At 49.5% G+C, this 19,200-nt stretch overlaps 1 protein-coding gene across 5 annotated transcripts in view; it reads left to right on the plus strand.

Moving 5' to 3' along the window:
• Positions 1 to 308: 308 nt before the first annotated feature.
• Positions 309 to 19,200, plus strand: part of ZBED1 (zinc finger BED-type containing 1) — a 195,816-nt gene continuing 176,924 nt past the window's right edge. The window contains exons 1-2 of one of the 5 annotated variants that reach the window (XM_077146249.1): positions 309 to 445; positions 5,587 to 17,543. In XM_077146249.1, coding sequence (XP_077002364.1) covers positions 329 to 445; positions 5,587 to 7,746 — 2,277 coding nt within the window. In that variant the 5' untranslated portion in view covers positions 309 to 328 and the 3' untranslated portion in view covers positions 7,747 to 17,543. Of the gene's footprint in view, positions 446 to 762; positions 942 to 5,583; positions 17,544 to 19,200 lie in introns of those variants that run through there. The other 4 variants (XM_077146245.1, XM_077146247.1, XM_077146246.1 and 1 more) reach the window with 4 other exon arrangements.

Raw genomic sequence — 19,200 nt, forward strand, 5'->3', positions numbered from 1 at the left:
GGCAGGGGGGTGGCGCTGGGGGCCGATGGCGCTAGGGTTGGTGGCGCCGGCAGGGGGTGGCGCAGGGAGGTGGCCTTGGCGCAGGACGGTGGCGCTGGGGCTGGTGGCGCCGGCAGGGGGTGGCGCAGGGGGGTGGCGCTGGGGGCCGATGGCGCTGGGGTTGGTGGCGCAGGGGGGGTGGCCATGGCGCAGGGGGGTGGCGCTGGGGCTGGCGGCGCCGGCGTGGGGTGGCGCAGGGGGGTGGCTATGGCGCTGGCGGCGCGCGTTTCCGCCGTCCGGCTCGGCGGCGCAGAGCTCCGCGGGCGGCGCGGAAGCGAGCGGGGCCGCCATGTCGCCTTTGTCCGCGGCGCGGGCGGCCCTGCGGGTCTACGTGGCGGGCGCCGTGGTGGTGCTGGCGCAGCTGCTGCGGCGCTGCCGGGGGGGCCTCCCCAAGCCAGGTCAGCGGGCCGAGGGGGCGGGGGGCGCCGGCCGGGGTGGGGGCGGGAATGGCTGCGGCCGCGCTGGGCCTGGGGCGCGCGCACCTCGCGCTGCGGAGCTCCGGGAAGCCCGGTGGGGGCCGGGGGCCGGCGGGGAGGGAGGTGGGGGCGGGCACGGCCCCCGAGTGACCTTGCCGCGGGGCAGCCCCGGGCGCTTCCCGGAAGGAGGGCGGGCGCGGCGGGGGCGAGGGGCGCGGGGCTCCTCCTCCTTCTCCCCGGGCTCGGCCCTCCCCGCGCGCGTGGTGCGAGCGCGGCCCCGCCGCCTTCCTGCCTGCGGTGGGCCGGGGCCTCCTGCAGCGCCGTCCGCCTCCCTCCTCCTCCCACCTCCCCGCGTCCCGCCCGGGACCCCCGCGATTCCCCCGAGGCCGGGGGTTTGGCCGTGGCCGCGCGCCCCGCTGCGCGCCCCTCTCTCCCGGGCAGGGGAGGAGGGGGCGCCCGCGGGACCTCGCCCCCAGCCCAGCCTAGGTAAGGACCGGCCTTCCCGGGAAGGGACGGGCAGAGCGCCCCGGGGGCTTCGCGTGGGGGCACTGCGGAGCCACGGAGGTCTTAGAGGGAGGGCCCTTCCGCCGAGTGGCAACTTTGTTTCTCTGGCTTTTGGAAACATTCCCAGAGTCACCGGGTCTCCAACTTGCTGGCGTGGGGGACCCGTTGACTTTCTTGTCCGGGACGCCCCGTGTGCTTGGATTGACCTGGTTTAGCGCTCACCACACTGGCAGGAGGAAGAAATGAGAAGAAACTGGTCAGCTTCTCTGTAGGAACTGATTTCAAGGGCATGATGATAAACGGAGGATGTGTGAGCAGTTGTGTGGACTGCTTCAGAGAGAAGAATCACACACCTCGCGTCTGTTAACATCAGTGCATGTTTTAAGAATTTAAAAACGCTTTGCCTGCACAAAACGTCTTGTGGGAAGTCGGGCATTGCTTTTATAGATTTGCAAAGAGCCTCGGGGCCTGGAGTTTTGTAGCTTTCCGGCGCTGTGAGACCACGCTCAGTTGCTTGGGCAAAACTCCACGGGACGGTCTGGAGAGCGTGGGAGTGAGCAAAGAAAAGTGGTCCCTGGACCACTGGGAGGTGATTCTCAGGGAACTCAAAGGTCTCTAGGCCTGGGGACCTCATTTTCAAAGGAGTCCCACCCTCTCCGATCTCTACCCAGGGCAATGAGTCTTTCAGTTTTATGTGAACTCAGCTTTGGCTTTTCTTAGAGAGTGGACTTGGGTATTTTGTAACACTTTTACAGTGATTAGAACTGAATAGAACCAGTCAGAAAAAAAAAATTGTATGTGTCTCCTGCTACTGATTGGGGGTAGGGTACTGAAAGGGCTGGTAAACACTGTCCCTTTTAAATTGATAACCACTTCCAAAGAGAAGTGTTTAAAGCCTACAGAACGTGTGCGTATGGCTGTAGATTATATTTACCTTTTCAATTTTACGAATTTTGGGCTCCCCTAAAAGATATTTTTCTTTTATATTGAGACTTGAATTTAAACTGGGCAGTGTGGTTTACAACCACAGAACCAAATTGCTTGTCTTGAAAACACGCTCGTTATATATCAAAAATCAGTGTTGTTGTGTATTTTCCGCTTGTTGGTTATAAAAAAGAAAAAAAAATGTTGTTAAGAGAAGCTACAGATAATATGGCAGGTCCTTAAGCAAACCGTATCAATGTATCAGATTAATATTCTGGCTTTGCTTGCTTCCTCTGAGAATCCTAATCCTGGCAGATTAGACTTCATTTTTAATAATGAGAGTATATTGTTGCTTTTCTGTAAATGTCACCCTTTGCCCTGCCTTTGCTGGGTATCTTCTAACTGTAGGACTAAACACTCACCAGGCCGCATTGAACTTTCTCCTCTGGGCTGAGCAAAGTTCGCTGAGACAAACAGTAAAAAAAAAAGTGGCCAGTTTCTGCATTTCCATGGTTAGCAGTTGGAGTTTGTGCTTAGAACTTCAAAATAGGGTATTATCATAGAAATTTGACAAAGGGAAATAAATAGGCTAGGCATTTTGCATCATCTGAGTTACACGGTGTGAAAACGAAGGAAGTGCGAACGCATAGTACTTGAAAATGCTGTGGCTTCTTAAAAATTAGTTATCTCAACCCCAGATAATTAGAAATAAATGATGGACAGTGGGATGCCTTTGTAAACAGAGTGAATTAGGAATTCCTATAAGCGAGTTGTTCTCCATGGTCCTCTGTGTCCCAAAGAAACTACCTACACGGTCAGATTTTGGTCTCTGTCGGTGTTTTAAGTCACATAATTTAATTAGTACATTTAACATCTGTAGGTGGCCTCCACAATTCAAACATTGATGGGCCTGAAACTGATGGAATTATTGGGTTGTACAAACTCTCCACTCACCATTCACAGTGGGATTGCTTGTGGGCAATGAAATTTCTCTGATGCGTCCATAGGTTTAGAAAGGGGAGAGAAATGGGCATCGTTGTGTTTTAGCATGCTATAATGCTGCTGCAGAGATTTTTCCTTAAAATCTGCGAATACTAACTAAGCAGGCTTTCTGATACACAAAATGGACTGCATGGTATTTTACAGGTGTGAATCCCCCTCCCCCAGGAGTCAGTGGACCCTCTCATACAGCTCTATCGGGGGCTCCAGGTTTTCAGGCTGGAGGGGGGCTGAGTTTTCAAAGCGTCGGCCGCTGAACTTGTTTTGGCTTCAGTTTTTTCCCCTGTCATTTTACATTTCGATATAGTTTTATACATGTGAGGTTATACTTACATTAACATTTATGAATGATGGGCTTATTATTGTTTAAAAATTAATTTATGTTTACTGATGCACTCCACATAGCTGCTTACCATCTCATCACTGACACTTTTTGTCTTTTCTCCCTCCTGGTGGGAATAAAAGGTTGAATCTTGGGCCTTCTCTAAGGTTTATAAAAACAGGTGGTGTTAAATCCACAGTTAATTCTTGCTGTTTTGTGCAGATGTGGGCAATGACAAATGGCAAGCATCCTGTACAGGTAAAGACAGTGGATTTCAAGCCTGTTGGATTTAGAGCCCATTTGGGCTTTCAAGAAATAGGAACTCCATGAGTTTGTGTTCAGGGGGTTTACATCCGTCCCTGTGTATTTTATTAGACATTAAAACAGAGACATTTAAAACATAGTCAACAATTCCCTGAAGTGTAGCAACTGCAAACCAATTGCATGCCCCTATAAACCACATTTTTTTAAAAAATGAAAAATAAAAAGAGTGTCCTTGTCTTACGTTTTTGTGTCTCTCTTTTATGACTGGCTCAGAAGGTGGCTGAATTCCCCCTTACACTCTTGTGTTCTGAATCTTAGGATGAGTTGTTTGGGCGGAAGCAGTGAAAATCCAGCCCCTCTCATCCGTGTGTAACTGAAAGAGGCAGGACCTCGCTGGGTCCCTGGAAGGGCTTGGGAATGGACCCCCAGGAACATTCAGGTCGTATGGGGTAAAAGCGCCTCTGAAGAAACCTTCTGAGTCTTCACCTAACCTGAAGTCCTCTGTGGAGTGTACAGATAGGGCAACCGCATTCCCGGCCAGCTGCTGTCCAACCCTCCTTGTGTGTCCAGCATCCCGTCCCCAGCTGCCCTTCACGTTGGTTGTGTGAAACCCTCCTAGCACGTCCACCCTCCCTGCCAACTACTCTTTAGATTGGTTGTGTGAAACTCTCCCCGTGTGTCCCGCACCCTGCCAACTCTTTTCAGGTTGGTTGGGTGAAACCCTTGCAGTGTGTCCGGCATCTCTATCCTCCTAGCCCATCCACTCTTCTTTGGGGGGTGTCCTCCACCTTTTCTGCACACCGGGGATCCCCCAGATGCCCTCTTGGGCATGGGTGCAGCGAGAGCAGGGCTGGTGAACCAAGTTCCTGCTTCCCCCAGTAAGTCACTCTGTCACGGATAGAACCAGGTTCCCTGTAGCAGCAACCCAGCAGTGCCACTGAGCTACTGAGATTCCTCGTGCATCAGGCATGCTATGCTGTCCCCAAGACCTTCAGAAATGCCCTATTAATAGGCTGTAGCTTCCTGGGCTGATGCAGGGGGCAATCAGAGACCCTCCGCCATTACGGGGAGCTGGGAGAATTCAAGGCAACTACTGAAATCCCATTTATAGTTTCACCCTTGTGAATGAGAGTAGCTCTGAATATCTCCCCCAGCCTCAGAAAACACCTGGCAGGTACCTGAACACTTAACCCCCTGCTTGCCAAATAGTGGATCGAAACTTCATGGCCATAAACAGTCCCAATGAAGAAAAGCTGTCCTGAGCTCAGCAAAGGCACTCGAATAGGGACCCCAAGGGACTGGACATTTGGACATTCACCTACAACAGGCTCTGGCTCATCAAAACGTCCGCTCTGTCGGAGAGCCAAATGACCTTTTCACCTGCACACAGCAAACAGGCATTTCTGTGCATGGGTGTGAATTCCCGCTGTGCAAAAACTTTCATTAAGGGACGCTCCCGGCATTGAGAATTCCTCCATCACTGAAATGAGATTTGCAGCCGTTCATGGGCTTGGGATGCCGTTGCAGCATGCTGTATTAAAAGTAGCTTAAATTTGGAGGCAATATTTGAAAATGTTGTCGTGCTTCCCTCCCCGAATTCAGCAATGTGGGTGGTGCCTGGCGCAGAGGCTTGTCTTTGGCATGGGGCGGTTGTGACCATCGGTGCATGCTGGCTAATGGGCACTAAATCTGGATTCCTGCCCTGCAAGGGATTTCCCTTAAAGTTACATGACCCCCCTCCCCAACACGGTGGGTGCTTGGTGAAGCCTTCCCCCCAAAACAGGGCACGGTCAAAACTATAAAGAGCACCCTTCAAAGTTTCCACGCCTACCCAAAATAAAGTCCGTTTCCATCACATGTGCAAACGCTGCCTCCAATTAATCAGGAAGAAAGAGCTTCTTAACGCATGCTTTCACAAGATCTGCCGCTCTGCTTTGAAAAAGCAAGACACAAACCAAAGTCAGGGCGTCAGGCCTCTCCGCCCTCTGCTTCCAAGTGGCGCGCCGGAAGACGGGGTGGCTTTGTCCCGCGGCTGTGTCTCAGCGCTCGCTGACCTGCAGCGCCTCCGTCTCCGGGGCCCTTTCTCACGCTCTGTTTTGTCTCACTGCTTCCTAGCAGGTGCCCATCCATGAGCGAAGGTTGAGAAGGCCGGCCCCTGGCGGCAAGGCGATGGAGAACAAAGGTCCCGAAGCGTGCGCCCCGGACTTAAAGCTCGTGGCCCACCCCCGCGCCAAAAGCAAAGTGTGGAAGTACTTCGGCTTCGACACCAACGCCGAGGGATGCATCCTGCAGTGGAAGAAGATCTACTGCCGCATCTGCATGGCGCAGATCGCCTATTCCGGAAACACGTCTAACCTCTCCTACCACCTGGAGAAGAATCACCCTGACGAGTTCTGCGAGTTCGTCAAGAGCAACACCGAGCAGATGCGTGAGGCATTCGCCTCTGCCTTTTCCAAACTCAAGCCCGAGTCGGCGCAGCAGGCGGCGGCCGGCGCCTCGGCGCAGGACACGCTCGTCCCGAAGCCCGGCCATGGCTACGAGAGCAAGAAGCAGCAGGAGCTGACCGCCGCGGTCATCAGCCTCATCTGCGAGGGCCTCTACCCGGCCTCCATCGTGGACGAACCCACCTTCAGGACGCTGCTGAAGACGGCGGATCCTCGGTACGAGCTGCCCAGCCGCAAGTTCTTCTGCAGCAAGGCCATTCCGGAGAAGTACGGCGCCGTCAGGGAGACGGTGCTCAAGGAGCTCGCCGATGTCCCCTGGTGCGGCATCTCGGCTGATACCTGGAGGAGCGACAACCAGAACCGGACCTACGTCACGCTGGCCGTCCACTTCCTGGGCAGCGTGTCCCCCAACTGCCTCGCGGTCGGCTCCAGGTGTCTCAAGACCTTCGAGGTGCCGGAAGAGAACACGGCGGAGACCATCACGCGGATCCTGTACGAGGCCTTCATCGAGTGGGGCGTCAGCGCCAAGGTCTTCGGGGCCACCACTGACTACGGCAAGGACGTGGTCAAGGCATGCTCGCTGCTGGACATCCCAGTCCACATGCCCTGCCTGGGCCGGACGTTCAACGCGGGCATCCGGCAGGCCTTCCAGCTGCCCAAGCTGGCCGCGCTGCTGGCTAGGTGCCGCCGGCTGGTGGAGTACTTCCAGCAGTCCGCCGTGGCCATGTTCATGCTGTACGAGAAGCAGAAGCAGCAGGGCGTCGGGTCCTGCATGCTGGTCAGCGACCGCGTGGCCGGTTGGGGCAGCTCTCTGGCCATGCTGCAGCGGCTCAAGGAGCAGCAGTTCGTCATCGCGGCCGTGCTGGTGGAAGACAGCAACAATCACCACCTCATGCTGGAGGCCGGCGAGTGGGCCACGGTGGAAGGACTGGTGGACCTCCTGCAGCCTTTCAAGCAGGTGGCCGAGATGCTGTCCGCCTCCAGATACCCAACCATCAGCATGGTGAAGCCTCTCCTGCACATGCTGCTCAACACCACACTCAACGTCAAGGAGACGGACCCCAAGGAGATCAGCATGGCCAAGGAGGTGATAGCCAAGGAGCTCTCCAAGACCTACCAAGAGACGCCCGAGATTGACATGTTTCTCAACGTGGTCACTTTTCTGGATCCACGCTACAAGAAGCTACCCTTCCTTTCTGCCTTCGAGAGGCAGCAGGTGGAGGACAGGGTGGTGGAGGAGGCCAAGAGCCTGCTGGACAAGACCCCAGACGGGGGCGGCTTCCAGGTCCCAGAGGACAAGATGTACACCCTGCCCGAGGAGCCACCGGTCAAGAAGCTCGCCCTGACCCCCACACCGCCACCCACCAGCGTCATCAACAGCATGCTGGCTGAGATCTTCTGCCAGTCGGGGAGCCTGGAGGATCAGGAGGAATGTCATGCACAGGTGGTGGAGGAACTGAGCAACTTCAAATCGCAGAAGGTTCTCGGCCTCAACGAGGACCCTCTCAAGTGGTGGTCAGACCGTCTCGCTCTGTTCCCCGTGCTCCCCAAGGTGCTGCAGAAGTACTGGTGCGTGGCATCCACCCGCATCTTCCCCGAGCGGCTCTTCGGCTCCTCGGCCAACGTGGTCAGCGCCAAGAGGAACCGGCTGGCCCCAGCGCACGTGGACGAGCAGATCTTCCTGTACGAGAACTCGCGCACTGGGGCTGAGGCGGAGCCTGAGGACGAAGACGAAGGAGAATGGGGTCTGGACCAGGACCAAGCTTTCCCACTGGGCGACGCGGTCAGTGTCCACGGAGGCTTCTTCGGGATCAGGGATGGTGGGTTTGTGTAGCCACATGGGGACACCCAGGTGGACTGGCCTCACGGAGCGACCATTGGATGCTCTCCTGCAGATCCTTCCCTGATGCGTCGCGGTGGAAGCCTTGACTGTTGGGTTGGGTCCGCCATCTTGGAAATGGACGGGAAAATGTAATTGGAGAGAAAGGGCTTGGGGTGTCCCGGAGACAGAACGAGCACAGTGTGGGAACTCAGTGTATCACATCCTTTCCTCTTCTCCTTGAAGAAAGCAAAAGTCGGACTTCTGATTACGGACCTTACCGAAGATCGGCAAAGTCTATGAAGTCTCCAGGAGAAGCAGCATGTGCCAGCTGTTTTGCTCCCAGATACTTACACATCCCACACGGTTCATGCTTTTCCATGGCAGGAGCTCGAATACATGAGAGAAAAATGCAAACTTCAGGGTGGAGGGAAAGCAACAGAGACCTCCATATAGTGACCCAGAGATCAATGAATTTGCATTTACATCTTAGTTTGAGGGGGAGCCTTACCTGGGGGGAAACTCGGGAAACACTCTTTAGCAAAAAAACAAGAAGGAAAAAAATTGCCCTTGAAAATACAGGGACAAGTTTTAAGCGTGATGAGAAATGTTTAAAAATAAGCATAAGATGCTAGCACTTATATATATATATATATAAAAAGCAAAAAAAAAAAAAAAAAAAAAAAAGAGACGTGTGATGTTTTCTGGTAGAGTCATTGTCTTGCCGAAATTCAGCAGGCAGGCACAGCCCTTCTGAGACATCTCTGGGCTTTGGTACGGGATCTGGGAGTGCTTTTGAGCTAAATGCATGTGCTCAGCTTTCCTGACCTTTATCTTTCCAGGATCGGAGGCACCTCCCCTTGCAAGCCGTGTTGTGTAAAGTCAGTCACAGCCAGCTTTGTGATGGGAATGACTTCCCCTTTCCATCCCAGAAAAGGCTCCCGCGTGCCCTTTCAAACTCAGCGCCACCGCAGAAAGGGGAAGGGTCTACTAATTTAGAAAACGACCCCAGGATCCTTTTACCTTTCGCCTGATCAGGGAAACATGACATTTTCCCCAAATGTGCAATCACTGTTTAGCGCTGGGGAAATTTCTTCCGCTAAGGAGGTGCAATTCTCCAAGACTCAGCACTTGTGTTTCCTTCCCACAGGTGTTCGTTCCGATCACCAAGGAGTGGGTTAGAAACAGTGGATGGGTTTCAGCTCAGGGGCATCGTCTGTGGGACCCCAAAATCTGATGGGGCCCACCAGCTGAAGCTGGCAGCTCTCTGAAACAGCTGTTGATTCCAGCTGTCTTCGGGTAGGGCAGGAGTTTATCTTTGCCACCAAGGCTGGAAGTTTCCAAAATATTAATCAGCATCACCAATGCTTCCTTTTTTTCAAAGAAAAATCTGTTCTTCTTTCCCTTGGGCTCTCAAATTCCCACAGCCGCCCCCAGACCTTGGTCCTTGTTCTCCGTAAAAGGGCATTTGAAAACCAGCTCTGTGGCTTGTCCCCTTTCTCCTCTGTGGCTGGAAATAAAGGCAGCAGCACAGGTTTCCTCTCTGGTGGGCTGTATTTTGTACAGGTGACCCCTTCACGTTTCTTAAAATTTTTTGCTTTTTGGTATGTCCTCATGAAAATGTATGTTGCCCCAGCCAGCGGCAGCTCTTTCTTTTCTTTTTTTTTTTTTAAGCCCCCCTTGCCACCTCTGCCCATTTGTTTTTTCCATTTGATGTGGCAGCATCTGCTTCTTGTTCCGTACAGTTTGCTCCTAATTTATTTGTCTGACACCTGTCAATGGCGATTTCGCTTTATTTGTGTCAACTCCCCAGCCGCGAAAGCTTGTAGGCTTTTTAAACCTTTCGTGGGCTGCTGGCGTTATATCCACCGCATTCTGGCATCTGGTTCTGGGGAGGGATAAATCATACGATGCTCTTGGGGATCTTTGTGGAACATTGTTTCTAAACAGATAGCGCCGCGGCTGCTCCAAGTTCTCACAGAGCTGGGAGTTTTGCATTATTTTCCTTCCTATTTTCTTCCCCTTGGCAAAAGTTCACACGGGGAATGGTTTTGAAACCACAGCCCTTTAAAAAGAATTTCAGTCCTTTCTCAGTGCCCTCCCCTCCTTTCCTTTTCTCTCTCTCTTATCCTGTCATTCCTTTCTTCTTCCCTCCCTGCTTCCTTTTCTTTTTCTCCATCTCTCCTGGCGGGAGGCGGGCAGGACCCAGAATAGTGCTTTCCAATGTTTGTTTTTAATAATAGGGGCACACGGCCCCCGGGGAGAGCTCACTTGTGTCCGTTGCACTGCCGTCTCTTTTGCCAAGTGCCGTGGGAGAGGAAGCAGAGAAGACAAGAATGAAAAGGATGGGCTGGACTTGTGGTCAGCGGCCAGCTCCTCCTTGACCCTCTGCTTCTCCTCGGAGAGCCAAGACCCTTTCGTGCCCATGTGCATTGAAGCCAGGGTCCCCTATTCGGGAATAAACCTCAGGCACTGCCAACGCCTCCTTGAAGGCTGGATTATGTTGACTTCCCTTGAGCTCATGGGACCTTTGCTTTGTAAACAGAGACTGAATTCTCCTTTGACCTTTAAGGACCACAGAACCGGTCTCCTGTTTATTGCTTCCCCCAAATCGTCCTTACTCCATCCTTCCCTTTTGGAGCTTCTCTTGGGTAGCTTTCAGGTCTCGTTGCCTCGGCACCAAATGCAATGCGAGCTGCCGCTGCATGGGTTTTGCACTGGATGGAGACAAAAAGACTTCTCCCAGCTTGGGTAGGGGTCTGCAGACTTGTTCAGTGAGGTCCAGGCAGGGAGTATTTTGGGCTCCTCTGTTGTAGCTGGACGGCACAGTCCTCAACTTTACATAAGCCAATAGGTGTGGCTGTCTGCATTGCTTTGTGAATGGCATGTATTTCTCATGTCCTGAAATAGCCCTTATCTGCTTTGGAAAATGGGAAGACATTTGTAAGTGTCGACAGCATTCTTAGGGCCTTACATGAACAATTGTTGACTGCATTTGGCCTGTAGATTCCACCAGACATTCTGCCATTTTCTTTCTCCTATCCATGCCACCTCCGAGTGAACTTGGCTTGAACACCTGTTTGGGTCTCTCTTGCCCTTCGGCCCTTCAACTTTCCATAGCTGAGACATGCAGTATTTTTGTCACTATAATCCAATAATATGTATTATTCTTTGTACAGGATGGCCACTGGGTACCGCGGCTGCCTTTTCAGAATTGCTTATCTTTCTGAAAATGTGTCTGACTTGGTACAAGTTCATTTGGGTTCCGTTTTCCCTCCTTTATCTGAGCTCACGGTTTGTGCATTATCTGACAAGGTTCATATTCTTTTAAACTGCTCAAATGGCTTTTGGATGACCTGTTGATTTCTGGAAGTAGATGTTTTGGTACGAAATGAGGGTCTGGCTCTGTCAGACTTGGGCAAGTATTTTGGGCCCTCAGTTCTTATCTTGTGGTCTTTGGGGCCACTCTGATGGTCTGATTGTCTTCTAAATCTTCTTGTGTTAACCCTTGAAAACTTGGAAAAGCAGAAAGTCCTGAGAATGTATTCATTCTTGATCTACTTATGTTAGCCCTAGAAAACTCTGGAAAAGCAGAAAACTCTGGGAATGTATTTGTTCTAGGGTTAACTTGTGTTAACTCTAGAAAATCCTGGAAAAGCAGAAAATCCTGAGACTATATCAAGTATTCTGTTATTGCAATATTTCTAGAATTTAAATCCTTCCCAATGCTGAATGTGCAAAGAGCCAAATTCATTTCTGCTTGCATTTATATTTGTCATGAAGGACATGTCTAATTTTTGGCACACCCCTGTTGCTTCTCGTCCCAGAGTTTTGGGAGATGCTTCTTCCTCAATTCTTCGTGTTTACCCTCAAGTAATGTCCACTTTTTTCCTGGCTTCACTTGGATGCTTTCTCCTACTCCATCTTGCAGCCTCTGAGGAAGGCAGACCTTCACTGTGCCTCTTTTTTTAAATATTTTTACTGACACTTCTTCATACACATACAGTCCATACATGGCGTACAATCTATGGCTCTCAATATCATCACATATTTGTGCTTTCATCACCTTGATAATTTTTTAGAACATTTGCATCACTCCAGGAAAGGAAATAAAAAGGAAAAAGAAAAATCCCAAATATTCCATGCCCCTTGCCCCTCCCTCTCACTGGCCACTACTTATTTCCATCTACCCAGTTCATTTTACCCTCTGTCCTCCCTATAATTGATTTATTTTTTATCCATATTTTTACTCATCTGTCCAATCTCTGGATAAAAGGAGCATCAGACACAAGGTTTTCACCATCACACGGTCACATCAAAAGGTTTTATCTTTATACAGCCCTCTTCAAAAATCCAGGCAACTGAAACACAGTTCAACAGTTTTAGGATCTTCCCTCCAGTTCCCCCAATATACCATCAACTAAAAAGGGATATCTGTAGAATGCATGAGAGTCACCTCCAGGGTAACCTCTTGACTCTGAAATCTCTAGCCACTGAGACTTTCTTTTGTCTCATTTCTCTTTTCCCCCTTTTGGTCAAGAAGGCTTCCTCAATCCCAGGAAGCCAGGTCCCAGCTCATCCCCAATGCCTCCTTCTCTTCCCTTCCCCCAATGCTCCATTTCTTTCAATGTGTAGCTCATCCAAGATTTTTTTTCCATCAGCAGATACAGAGCCTTCCTAGGGTCCCAGGGAACTAAATCCAACCCCCCTCACGTTTTAAAACTGTGTTCTTTTGCCTGCTTTCCCCACACCTTGTTTGGTGAGAAGGTCCCTGGAACAAGCCCCTTGGCAGGATTTCACTTCCTTTCCCCTTCCCTCCCTCAGGCATCTTTTGAGTCATGAGCTGCCGAAGAACCCAAGGAGGTGTCTCTCTGTTTTCCTGCCTTCCAAGGACTCAGAGAAACGCTTCATGTTTCTTCACTTGGCGGTTGCTGCAGATAGTTTCATTCATTATTTTCCAGCAGACGGTACTTTTCTTCCACCCCCCCAACTCGTCTCATCCGTCCGTTGGGTAGCAACTCTGTTGTCCTCACTGACGCCTTCTTTCCAGGGTCATGGAATGGCGCCATCTTGGTTTGCTGGAGCTGACCTCCACCCATCCTTGGGGCTGGCGTCAGCGACAGGGATTGATGGGCGCATGCTTTTCAAGCTGTCGCCAAGGCTAGCGTTCTCCTGTGCTCTGGGGATTTCAGGGGGTGGCTCGCAATCCTGGCATCCCTCAGCTTGCACCTCTGCCTTGTCACATGGCATCTTCTTGTTCCTTCTAGATTTCTGCCATCCCCATCCACACTGGCTAAGACTACGACACATGTTTCTTGGGGCCCATAGTTCGTTCTCCCACAGGTGCCTCCTCGTAGTTCATCTTCCATGGTCGGATGACTCTCGGAACTGCCAAAATGCAACTTTGTGAACCCATTACCCATGGTTACGTGAGATGCCCGCCTTTAGTGGAGAAATAACTCATATCCCATGCAATCCACCGCTTACAGCGTATCCAAGTTTTTTTTTTTTTTTAGTATTTCTGCAGAGCTGTCCAACCAACACGACCTTAGAGCACTTTCAACCCCACAAAAGCATCCCAGCACCTTATCACTCACTCTCCATCCCCCTTTTCTTCCACACCCTGGCCCCCGGAAGTCCACTCTCTTTCTCTTTTGTTTAGGTGATTTTTGACATTTCACATAAAAAGAATCATATGATACGTGTTCTTAGGTGTCTGGCTTCATTCACTCAGCGTAATGATTTCCAGGTTTATCCGTGTCATCGCGTGAACCACAGTTTCATTCTTTTTCATGACTGCATAATATTCCACGCCACGGATGGGCCTCATTTTGTGTACCCACTCATCCATGCATCGCCCCCACTTTTTGGCTCTCGGGACCAAGACTGCTGTTCCCTTGCACATACAACTTTTGGGGTGGACAGAGGTTCATGTCTCTCACGTAAACACTTAGTAGAGGGATCAGCCGCATGGTCATTCTATGTTTAGCATTCTGAGGACCTGACCTGTTTTTCCTGCAGCCACACCATTTCACATTCCTACCGGCAATGCCTGAGAATTCCCGTTTCTCCCCATCCTCACCAGCACACGCCATTCTCTGTGTTTTGATTCTACGCATTATCCTGGGTGTGACATGGTCGCTCACGGTGATTCTATTTGCATTTCCCCAGTGGTCACGATGCCAGGTTTCTTCCAACTTGCTTCTTTTGGTGAAAAGGAAAGTCTTCTTTTACTTCCCGGTGGGGCCCATGGACACAGGGTTTAATGAGCGAACGAATGAATAAATATTAATGTATCCATGGGAATAAACATTTATTCCCATCAACAGGGCTCCTGTGAGCTTCCAGCTAAGACCAAGAGCCTTTGAGATGAAGCGGGATGGTGGACCGTGAAGCTGTGGTTTGACCATGTTCACAGTGTCCCTTTGGGACATGGGACCATGGAGAGATGACCATATATGTCCAGCCTTTGATTTTTGATAGACGCACCATGCTGTGGAAATGGCATCAGTCCCCAAGGTTAGCATCAAACGCACCCATCCTTTCCAAACAACTGTGACTGGCTTTCAAGTTGGGAAGATGTTTCCTTTCCCTTTTTTTTTTTTTTTAAGAACGAGGTTATATGCATATGCTCAGCATTTTGTTCTAAAGTGTTTACTTTGAGATAATGGTGGATGCATGCACCGTTGTCAGAAGTAACAGATCCCCTGTCTGTACTCTTTTTTCAGTTTTCCCCTAAGGGTAACTTTTTTGCAAAGCCGGAACCCAATCCCACAGCTGCAATTTGGAGCTGGGAGCAGCTCCCCACGCAGATTTGGAGGTCTGTAGCTTTACTCAGATATTTGTGCATGTGTGCGTTCAGTTTTGGGTAGGTGGACTGGTGTGAAAGGATGATGCGCCCCCGGAAATCCGGGTTTTCATCCTGATCCATCTTTTGGAAGCAGCCGTTTCTTTTAATCCCTATTGAGCCGTGTTGGTTGGAAATTTGATTCAGTTATCTCCACGGAGATGGGACTCACCCAGTTGGAGATGGTATTGACCTTTGATGGGAGGGAAATGCGACTTCATCCATTCCAGGTGGGTCTTGATCAGTTTACTGGAATCCTTTAAAAGAGGGAGCATTTAAAAAGCTTCAAAGCTCCAACAACCATGAGAGCCCACGCAGCCAGAGACCTTTGGAGATGGAGAAGGAAAACACCCCTGGAGGAGCTTCATAAATGAGAAGCCTATAGAGGAAGCTAGCAGACGTCGCCATGTGCTCCTTCTTTGGCCTTTCTTGAGTGAAAGATAACCTCTTCTTGGTGCCTTCATTTGCACATTTCTATCGGCTTGCTTTCTTTGGGACATTTTCATGGCTTTAGAACTGTCAGCTTGCAACTTCATCAACTCCCCCATTGAAAAGCCATTCTGTTTCTGGCATATCGCCTTCCAGCAGCTAGCAAACTAAAACAGTAGGCTTATCCGATATTCTCTGACTCCACAGGACACATGTTCTTTCACCTTTCTGTACCTCTCCCACCCCCAGCCCCTCCTCTCCCCAAGCCCAGGCAACCCCAGGTATGCTCTCCGTTTCTGTAATTTGGCATTTCAACAATTTTCCATACACAGACTCATACCGTGTGTAACCTTTTGAGATCGCTTTCTCTTTCTTTTTTTTTTTTCCACTCGGCATAATTCTCTTGAAATTCACCCCAGTTGTTGTTGGAACCATATGACTTTTCTCGTGAATAACAACTGTACCAAGCCTTATATAATAGGACAATCGAAGGGAGACTTTTCTACTATAAATGCGGCTGCATGAATATTTTTGTTTGCCTATTTTGGAGCTCTGTTGGAGTCATCTGTAGAACCATTTCTTGGAAGTGGAGTTGCTGGGTCAACGGTAATTTGCTTTTAAAGGAGTAATGCAGCCTACGTCCCACCTGCCTCCTCCAAATATCCCCTCTGCCACCGAGAATGAAAATGTCTGATTTCTCCAGGTTTTAACACTTCTGGGTACAGCCTCCTTCTATTGACCTGCTTTATCTGAGTGATGAAAACTAGGCATTTGCCTTACTTTCCATTTCTTTTATGATAAGTGAGGTTGTGCGTCTTTTTCCTGTGCTTATATGAAACCACTTTATTGAATAATCATTCAATCAAAATGTGATGCACCACAGGCAATGAACAAAGAGATTTCTTGCACGTCTCTCTTGAATGTCTGAAAAATGCTCATTTCCTTTGCCTGTTTGGGGAACAGGTGGGCTTTCAGATATTTTCTTATTTTGCAAGAGCTCTTGTGAAAAATCTATCCTTTGCTCTCCCTGTTGCAATGTCTCATGTGCGTCTGTGGCCGTCTTGATTCTAGAGCGTGTTAAGATTACACGGTCAGAAGTATAGATTTCTCTTTCCCTCCACGCCCTCTGCGCTCTCTTTAGAGATGTCACCTTTGCTTTGAGATGACATCTTAAGACAAAGCAGATGACAACCATGTCTCCTACAGCTTTCATGCCGCCGTGTCCTCACACTTCCACCTTTGGACCATCTACCCTCCACATAAGTTTAGTCACGGAAGCATGAGCTCCGCCATCCTCCTGAGATTCTTAAAAGAGAACAAGGGGCTCGGAGCCTCATTGCCCTCATTGCTGGAAGGCGTGGGATGGAGCCATCCTTCCTTGTTCTCAGGTGCTGGAGAAGCCAAGTCCAAAGACACAAAGCATGTGAAGATGAGAAGGGAACTGCACGGTGACCCACCATGGCCAGGCTCATGTGTGTGCATCTCATTATTTTGGGGTGTGTGGGAGTGGCAGAGTCCATGACAGAGTTGCCCAGAGTTGGAGGGGGTCCGGTAGGGCAGGGATGCTCACCCACCTGAAGGACCCTTCCCTGGACCCCTAGCCTTGGGGACCCAGGTCTGGCTGCACCCCGATGGTTGGCTTTGAACTCTCTCCTTTTGGTGTGGGAGACATGTCCTGCAGCCAGCTGTGCATGGGCTCAGCTGCCTTCTCCTTTTTTCCTGGACCTTCTGCACCTCTCTCTCTGGTCTTGGCATCTTCCTGACCTCAGAGACCTCCTGTCCATGGGTCTGGGTACACAGCCACTGTCGGTACCTGCTTCCCCGATGGGCCCAGTGCCATGTTTTCCTGGGCACGCTCGTGCCGAGTAGGCAGGTGGGGATCCGTTGGGCATTGAGCTCGATTTCTGACCCTGTGGTGGCCCAAGGGTCATCATCCCGCTAGCCCTTGGCCTCCTGCCTCCTGGGACTCCTGGCCAGTGGTTTAAGTGCTGTCCTGGGCTAAGGGTGTTGGCCCTTGGCCCCAAGAGCCGGCGCCCGGGAAGGGACGGCATCTCCTGGCACCCCACTTCACACCCTGGGAGCCCCTCCTCGGTGTACGGCCTCAGCTGCTGCCTCTGTCATGGCCTCTTGTGTCCCGTCTCCTTGTGGAAACTTGGGGTGCCGTGGGGGCAGTCCCGGCCCCAGGACAGGTCCAGGGGAGCCTCTGGACTGAGTTTTTAACCGGTACTTTGCCCGATTCCAGATTCTTGCGTGTTGTGAGGGAGGCAGGAAAAGAGGGCGTTTCTAGGAAAGGGCTGCTCGCCTCTGGGGCTAAGCTGCCCACTGCAGTGCCTGGATGCTCGAGCGATGTGACAAAGAAATGCCACGGCTATGCCCGAGCGCACAGTACAGATACATTTATATCTTTGTAAGTATTGACATGTTTATGGAGATAAATCCATATATTTATACCTCTTTATGGGTATTTTAAGTACTAATAAATATTTAAATAGTAAGTAAATCTATAAATTCGTATATTGTCATAATAAATTTAAATAATTAGTATGTAGTTCAGCATTTATAGAGAGTTCTATACATTTATATCTCTATATAGAATTTGTTTATGTATGAATTATTTACAGATAAAGCTATAAATTTACAAATGTTTATTTAAAAATTTATGTATTTAAGTATTTACAGATAAATCCATACATTTATATCTCTTTATATACTTCAAATATTAATGTATATTTAAGTATTTATAAATAAATCTGTGAATTTATGTCTCTCTATATAACTTAAATATTTGTGTATTTAAGTATTTATAGATAAAACTATAATTTCTTATCCTTATATGTAACTTAAATATTTACATATATTCAAGTATTTATAAATAAAGAAATGCATGTCTATATATAATTTAAATATTTATATATTTAAGTATTCATAAATACATCTATAAGGTTATATACCTTTATACGGAATTTAAACATTGATATATATGTAAATATTTATGTCTATGAGTTTATATCTCTTTATATAAATTTAAATATTTATATATTTATGTATTTATAGATAAATATGTAAATTTATATCTCTGTATCTAATTTCAATATATATATTTAAGTATTCATAAATAAATATAAATTCATCTCTTTCTATAATTTAAATATGTATATTGAAATATTTATAAATTCATCTATAAATTTATATATCTTTACATGTAATTTAAGCATTTATATATATTTAAGTATTATAGAGAAATCCATAAACTGGCATATTCTTATGTAGAATTTAAACATTTATGTTTATTTAAGTAGTATAGAGAAATCCATAAACTGACATATCCCTAGATAGAATTTAAACATTTACATATATTTAAGTATTTATAAAGAAATCCATAAACTTATATATCCTTATATAGAATTTAAACATTGATATATATCTGAGTGTTATAAAGAAATCCGTAAACTGACATGCCCTTATATACAATTTAAACTATGATGTATCTGTAAGTATTATAGAGAAATCCACAAACTTCCATGCCCTTGTATATAATTTAAACATTTACTTATATGTAAGTGTTTCTAGGTAAATCCATAAGCTTCTGTATAATTTAAGTACATTGGAGAATTTGTACTTTGGAGATGGAGACGCCCGCCGAGGACTCAGCCCTCTTCCCGGCGTTCCAGGTGGACCCCGGCCTGCGCCAGCGCGTGCCACGGGTGGGCGGGGTCTCTATGACAGCGGCGGAACCGGGCGCGCGTGGATGGACACGCCGGGTGCGTTTCTCCGGGAGGATCGCCGTTGCTTGTAGATGCAGTGGGATTCAGGGAGTGGTCTGGCTGGGGAAGGGTCAGCAGGACGCGCCCACCCACTTGGGGCACCCACCGCGTCCCCTGCGCGCTGCAGCCCTGCCCACGCTGTCTATCCTCAGGCTTCCGGGCATTTCTGCCACCTCGTCCTCTCGGCAGGGGTTCGCCGCACAGTGCTTACAAGCCCGCCTCCCTGTTGTGCGGTCCCCGGCCACCCGCCCCCGGCTGGGGATGGTTCTCGGTGTCACATCCCCGAATGCTCACCTACCTGAGCCCAGGTGGCACCGCCAAGTGTTCACCTACCTACGCCCACGTGGCACCGCCGAGTGCGCACCTACTTGAGCCCACGTGGCACCGCTGAGTGCGGACCTACTTGCGCCCAGGTGGCACTGCCGAGTG

Source organism: Tamandua tetradactyla, chromosome X (genome assembly GCF_023851605.1).
Source record: "Tamandua tetradactyla isolate mTamTet1 chromosome X, mTamTet1.pri, whole genome shotgun sequence".
Classification (NCBI taxonomy): domain Eukaryota; kingdom Metazoa; phylum Chordata; class Mammalia; order Pilosa; family Myrmecophagidae; genus Tamandua; species Tamandua tetradactyla.